The sequence below is a fragment of the Silene latifolia genome, chromosome 8, assembly GCF_048544455.1.
Source record: "Silene latifolia isolate original U9 population chromosome 8, ASM4854445v1, whole genome shotgun sequence".
In the NCBI taxonomy this organism is placed as follows: Eukaryota; Viridiplantae; Streptophyta; class Magnoliopsida; order Caryophyllales; family Caryophyllaceae; genus Silene; species Silene latifolia.
Genome location: NC_133533.1, coordinates 53,908,216 through 53,915,259, shown reverse-complemented (window position 1 = coordinate 53,915,259; position 7,044 = coordinate 53,908,216). Strand labels below are relative to the sequence as shown.

The 7,044-nt window shown below is 44.0% G+C and overlaps 1 protein-coding gene across 1 annotated transcript; it reads left to right on the top strand.

Annotated features, from left to right (window-relative positions):
• The first annotated feature begins 392 nt into the window (after positions 1-392).
• On the top strand, positions 393-6,104 carry LOC141595186 (uncharacterized). Its single transcript, XM_074415157.1, has 4 exons — positions 393-494; positions 2,074-3,435; positions 3,603-4,288; positions 4,343-6,104. Exons 1-4 carry the CDS (start codon positions 393-395, stop codon positions 6,102-6,104), a joined length of 3,912 nt encoding a protein of 1,303 aa, XP_074271258.1.
• Positions 6,105-7,044: the final 940 nt, after the last annotated feature.

Below are 7,044 nucleotides of genomic sequence, written 5' to 3'. Positions count from 1 at the left end.
TAAATTTAGGTTTGATTTATCATAATTTTTTATTTATTAAACAAAAACAAAGCTAGAAATTTATAGCTTACCATTAGAACGGTTTAAGGGTTCTAGCTTAAAATATGATATGAAATTACCAAGTTAAAAAGTTAGAGCACACTAAGTTAAAATATGTTTGGCTCGGAATATTAAAAGTGGGTCCAATAAATCGAAGAGTGGGATTTGAGGGGCATCTATCAACAATCAACATCTACCACCACCTTGGATAATGACATGAAGACCCCAATTTTCTCCTCAAATTCTCACCGTTTAACTATTTCTTGGTTTTGGTCCCACCAACCTCTAATTTGTCGGCTTGTGTCGCCTCCTTATCCTTAATTGGACATGTTAATTGAGTTCGACGAATTTAGATGTCTGTTAATGTGTTATACACAAGCAGACCTGTATATAAGTCCGATTACGATGCGGTTGATTTGTATACGGGTCGGATGAAATTACAAATGTTTATACAGGTTGGATTAGGGTGCGAAGGTGGTTTAGTGTACTAAATTGCTTACTCATTTAGATAATGGCCGAACTTAAATTGCACTTATTTCAACAATCCGGTTAATTGATTAAAGCAATTGATATTTACAGTTCAAGTTCCAACGTTAATCGCAAACCAATTCACCATACTCTTTTCCTTTATTTTCGTACTTGTGTAAAAGGAAAACACAAATTCTTATGAGAGACAGAAAAAAAAAACAATTGATTCAACACATACTTGTCTAAAACTTATACAGTATCTAGCACCCCTATTAGCTAAAATCTTATGCAAGAAAGCTTTACAACACAACACCATATTGTCTACCAAAGTCTTTAAAGTTTCACAAATTCTTTCTCAAAATGACAATGTTCGATTTAAATTTAAAATGGGTCAAGTATATTAAATGAGACAATAGAAAATAGGGTTATTTAATGACAATAATCCAAACTAAGTCTCCTCTTCCCCATTTAATCCAACCTATGATTATCCTATATTAATCTTATCTTTGATATCATTTAGCTTATAATGATAGGCCGGAAAAGCAACCTGTTAAACAGGTCACCCTTTTATGTTAAACTCTTTTTTGACTTCCTGAACACGCATTTCACTCATTCATCTTCACCATTTACCTTTCACCTCCCCGTTCCATCTTCTTTCATATTTCATCTTTCTTCATTTTCCTTCTTCTACATCCACCATCATCTTCATATATTCAACACGCTAGTCAATCACATTAATAATGACATCACTTATTTTGAGAGCAATATGAAAGCTCTTATCCCTGCAATCTTTTTAAGGAGCACAGCCTAATTATTGTCTGAAGTAGGAGCACAAACACAAGATCACCGCCAAGCTACCAGGCAGTACCCAAGCTGCAAATCTGCCATCATGACGCGTAACAAGGAGGATGCAAATGACACAAACTGATTCGTGAACTGTTTAGGGTTTGCGTTTTTTTCTCTACCCTTTTATTGATTGCAGTTAATCATCCCCCCCCCCCCCCTCCCCTAAAAAAATCTATTTTTGAGATTTTTACAGCTTGAAATTGTTGAAGAAGATGAGGACAAGACCTCGTTCTTCATTGTTATGGGAAATCTCGTAAAAATAATGGAGAAGATAAATGGAGATGAGAAAAATTAACTAAAAGATAAGAGAAGATCAATGCAGAACCCAGAAAGATGATAAAAAGGAGGAGAGATGAAAGATGAAAGTAGAAGTCTTAAAATAAGCAAGGTAAAAAAAAAAAAGAAACCTGCTAATTAGTTAGTTTCACCGGTTACAACAAGTTAATATGAGAGCTGGTGTAAAATAAGTTAAATGATAGTAAAGATAGGATTAATATGGGATAATCAATACGTTAGATTAAATATCTACGAATAATCTCCCGAAGGCAATTAGGTTGAACGTCTAGGGTTCCTAGGGTTCTGTCAAAAAATCTTTGTTTCTGTCTAATTTTTCTTCGTTTTTCTCTCCTCCTTCTCGAGGCTTTGCTCACGATTTCGATTGTGAGTTGGGTTCGCGATCTTCGTTTCTTGTTTTTTTCTTTGCTTTTGTTTTGCTTGCAGGTGTCAATGGAAAACGGATCACAGGGCCATCGACGGGACGGGAAACAACCTATGGGGTCGGAGGAGGGTTTGTTCGAATGGGAAGAGGGCGAGGATCCGGATGCTAATGCAGAAAAGATCCTTATTGTTGGCAAATTATGGGCGACGAGGGCAATTAATGTCAAGGCAGCCATAGACACAATGATTAAACTTTGGAATCCGTCGAAACCGATTGTAGGGAATGTTATCGACCCAAAGGAGAAAACTTTTATCTTTCGATTTGGTGCAGAACGTGATAGGGCGAAGGTGATTGAGGGACAGCCATGGCACTTCGATAAGTTCATGTGGTGTTTCGATATACCAAATCAATCGGGTAAAATCTCTGATGCTTCTCTTCATTTCTTTCCCATATGGACGAGAATTTACGACCTCCCCATTGCGGGGCGAACAAGTCAGTTGAATGCTAAACGACTGGGGGATTGCTTGGGGACGTTTATGAGGTTTGAGCATGGCCCTAACCCCGAGCTTGATAGGGCCATTAGGGTGCGAGTTTTATATGATATTCAATCTCCTTTGAAAGCTGCGATTCCTATAAAAGTTCGAGATGGCCGTACGATAAATTTTGGTGTGAAATATGAAAGGCTCCCAACTTATTGCTATGGGTGTGGTCTTATTTGTCATGGGGAGAAGGACTGCGAGAACGGTCCGTATGAGGAGGAAGATCTTCAGTTTGGAGATTGGTTACGAGCCTCGCCATGGAAAGTGGTGAAAACATTTAAAGAGGGCACGAAGAAGGCAGCTCGAGATCTTAGGGCGAGTTTTGACGAGGTTAGCAGGAAAGATTCAGAAGAGGTTATCTCAAATATGATAACCAAACTAGAGAACATTGCGTTGAGTTTTAGGTCGAAGAAGAAGGACCAAGGGCCTGTCGAAAAGAGTAGGAGTGCTGAGGGAGAGGAGGACATTGGGCCTGCGAGTGATATGGAGTTACAGGGTGGAGGGACGATAACGGCGGGGGTAGGGACTGTACAGGAGCGAGATGAGGGAGGGGGCGTGGTAAGGCGAGGGGATGATGCTGTTTTTGATAGGGAGGGGGTCATGGAGGAGCTGCACGGTGAGGAGGGATTAGTGATGGAGGAAGGGAGTGCGAACGAGGGCCTGATGAGGACTGATATAGGGACAAGGGAGGATATTAAGGGGGGGAAGAGATGTTGGACACGATGGGAGAGACCTGTAAGGGAGGGAGGAGTGCTTGTTTCTGGTGAGAGGGATGTGGGAAAGGGTGAGTTGCTGAAAAGGAGGAGGGAGGATCAAATTGAAGAGGGTGGCTGTAAGCGGGTTAAACAAACGTTAGACGGGGGCGTCATTATACCTGAGGCGGAGGTTGACGGTGGTCAACCCCGCCGGGCCCAATGAATATCCTAAGCATCAACTGTCGGGGCTTGGGCCACCCCGACACGGTTTTGGCTCTTCGGGCTTTGATCCGAAGAGAGGCCCCGGCCATTCTTTTTCTATGTGAGACTAAATTGAGTGGTCGTGAGCTGAGGAAGATGAGGGAGAGGTTTGATGATTTTTATGGTATGGAAGTTGATAGTATTGGAAGATCGGAAGGTTTAGCTATGCTATGGAAAAAGGAGATTGACTGCACTTTCATGTCTGCATCCAATCACCATATGGACTGCAAAATCAGGAGTACTGAGGGGGAATGGAGAGTCACCGATTTTTATGGATGGCCTGTTGTAGCTGATCGCCATCTTTCATTGGAACTTCTTCGCCTGCTGAATAGACAATCAAACTTGCCTTGGGTCTGTATCGGAGATTTTAATAAAATTCTGCTCTCGACGGAGATGAAGGGGGGTAGTAGACCCCAATGGCAAATGAACAATTTTCGCGCAGCTGTGGATGAATGTGGACTGCGAGATATTACTTGGGAAGGATATAATTTCTCGTGGGATAATGGCCAAGTGGGAGATGCGAACAGACAGTGTATGCTTGACAGAGCTTTGAGCTCTTCTACCTGGACAGACATGTTTCCTTATGCTCATCTTTGTTATCTTAATAGGGAGTGGTCCGACCACGCGCCTATAAAGCTCATCTTAAATAGTAGAGTCGACGGGGTGCAGGGAGGTCGTAGCTTCAAGTTTGAACAAATTTGGGTAGGAGAGGAAGGTTGTGCTGAAGCCGTCGAGAGAGGGGTGGAACGTGGTAGAGGGGAGTTGGTGAATATTTTGGAGGAGTGTGCAAGTGAATTGAGGAAATAGAAGGGCACGAACATCAATAAAATTGGCAGGGGGATTACGGCTAGACAGAAGCAGCTGTGTCGGCTAGATTCGAAGGAGAGAACCGTGGATAACGTCCGTTTAAGACGAAAACTGGTGACCGAGATTGCTAATTTACGACGGCAAGAAGAGCTCTATTGGAGGCAACGGTCGAGAGCGCTTTGGTTAAAGGATGGGGACAAGAATACCAAATTCTTTCACACAAGAGCAGGGGAGCGAAAGCGGAAAAATCACATTGCTAAGTTGATTGATGATAAGGGTGTTACTACACAGGGGGATGTTGCCGTGGGTTACGTCGCGAATAGCTATTTCCAGCAGCTGTTTACGACGGAAACACCGACTGTGGATGATGAGCTCTTGGAAGGGATACGTAATAGAGTCACAAATGATATGAATGAGAATCTCAGGAGGGATTATTGTGAAGAAGAAGTGCTTGACGCCTTAAATCAAATGCACCCTCTCAAGGCACCGGGTCCGGATGGAATGAATGGGCTTTTTTATCAAACTTATTGGGGTACGATAGGGCCTATTGTGACGGAGACTGTTTTAGCTATTTTAAGAGGGGAGAGATCGCCTGCGGAGCTTAACAAAACAAATATTGTGCTTATTCCTAAGAAGAAAGCTCCGGACAAAATTCGAGATTTTCGACCGATTAGTCTTTGCAACGTGGTGTACAAGCTGGTTTCTAAAGTTCTTGCTAACCGTCTGAAGACTTTCCTTGGCGATATTGTCTCTGAGAACCAAAGTGCCTTCACACCAGGTAGGGCCATTTCGGATAATGTTATGATAGCTTTTGAAGTATTCCATTATATGAAGAGTTGTCGAAGTTCAGAAGGCATAATGGCTCTAAAACTTGATATGGCGAAAGCTTATGACCGAGTTGAATGGTTGTTCCTCCGGAGAGTTTTAATTACGATGGGTTTGGACAGGGATTGGGTGATGCGAGTTATGGCCTGCGTTACTTCAGTGACTTTCTCGGTTCTAATTAATGGAGTGCCTACGGAGGAATTTCGGCCATCACGAGGGTTGCGACAAGGGGACCCCCTCTCCCCTTACTTGTTCATTCTATGTGCTGAGGTTCTATCAAGTGCCATGCGTAGGGCGGTTGAGATGGGAAGTTTACATGGGGTCCGAATTGCTACCAATGCTCCTTCGATTTCACATCTCCTCTTTGCTGATGATAGCATATTCTTTATGAGAGCGAGGACGGAGGAAGCTGACACGGTCAAGGGTATTTTGAGCCGTTATGAAAGAGCCTCGGGGCAGCTGGTCAGTCTTGAAAAAACAACTATCTCTTTTAGTAAAGGTGTACCCATACAAAAGAGAAGTAATTTGGCCACGAGGTTGGGGGTAGTGGAGGTTGAAGAGCAGGAGAGGTATTTAGGTCTCCCGATGGTTCTGGGTCGATCGAAAAAAGTCCTCACGGACATCTTACGGGATAAGCTGAGCAAGAGGCTAAATGGTTGGCGTGGGAAAATATTGTCTAGGGCGGGTAGAGAAGTTCTTATAAAGGCCGTGGCCAATTCACTTCCTACCTATGTTATGAGTATTTTTAAAATTCCTGTCAACTTTTGCGAGGAGCTCAGATCCTTGATATCGAGGTTTTGGTGGGGACATGAAGAAGGCAAAAAGGGGATCAGCTGGGTCTCATGGAGGAAATTATGTCGATCGAAGAGTCTTGGAGGCATGAGTTTTAGGGATTTCCATCTGTTTAACATGGCACTCATAGGGAAACAAGTGTGGCGGCTGATCGCGGAGCCAAATAGTCTTTAGGCACGAACTATGCGGGCTAAATACTACCCATGACGATGTTATGACTGCGAGAATTGGTCACAATCCGAGCTACACGTGGAGAGGAATTATTGAGGCACGTAATATGTTGAACCAAGGGTGGAGGATACGGATTGGGGATGGTTTATCCACACGTGTTTGGGGAGATGCGTGGCTTCCCGAAACCCAAACTGGCCGGATTGTTTCACCACGGGTCCTGGGAAGTGATGATATGAGAGTAGCGGAACTTATGGAGGATGAAGGAGGAAGGTGGAACGAGGAGCTTCTAAGTACGGTTTTCCTCCCTTTTGAGTGTGAGAGGGTCATGAACATTCGATTGAGTTCACTCAAACCGGCTGATTCGTGGTACTGGAAAGAGGAGAGGGATGGGATTTATTCGGTTCGCTCTGCTTATCAAAGCCTAGCTGGGGGCCGAGAGGATTTGGAAGTGGGCGGGGTTTCAGATTGGGAACGGGAGAGGTGGCTCTGGAATAGGTTGTGGAAAGTCCCGGTATGGCCCCGTGTGAAGCTTTTCTTTTGGCAACTCTGCAGTGAGGCTCTAGCAACAAGAGCGAATATCGCTACTCGAGTCCGAGGTGAGGCTTCTTTTTGCTCTTTATGTAATAATTCTAACGAGTCGAGTCTTCATCTTTTCCGTGATTGTGCTTGTGCTATAGCTGTGTGGGAGGGTATTGGTCTGGGGGAGGAGGGAAATGAAGGTGGAAGCATAAGAGATTGGGTGGAAGCGAGGTGGCGGGTGTTGGGGCATCGGGAACATGCTATGTTCATGGTGGGGTGCTGGGCTATATGGGAACACCACAACAAGGTGGTGTTTGATACGAGGGAGGTGGATGTGATGGGGATCATACGACGGATAAATGATGTCACGGCTGAGATGGAGGGTGGGGGCTTTGCTCGGGAAAAGAAGGAGGACGAGGGGCTG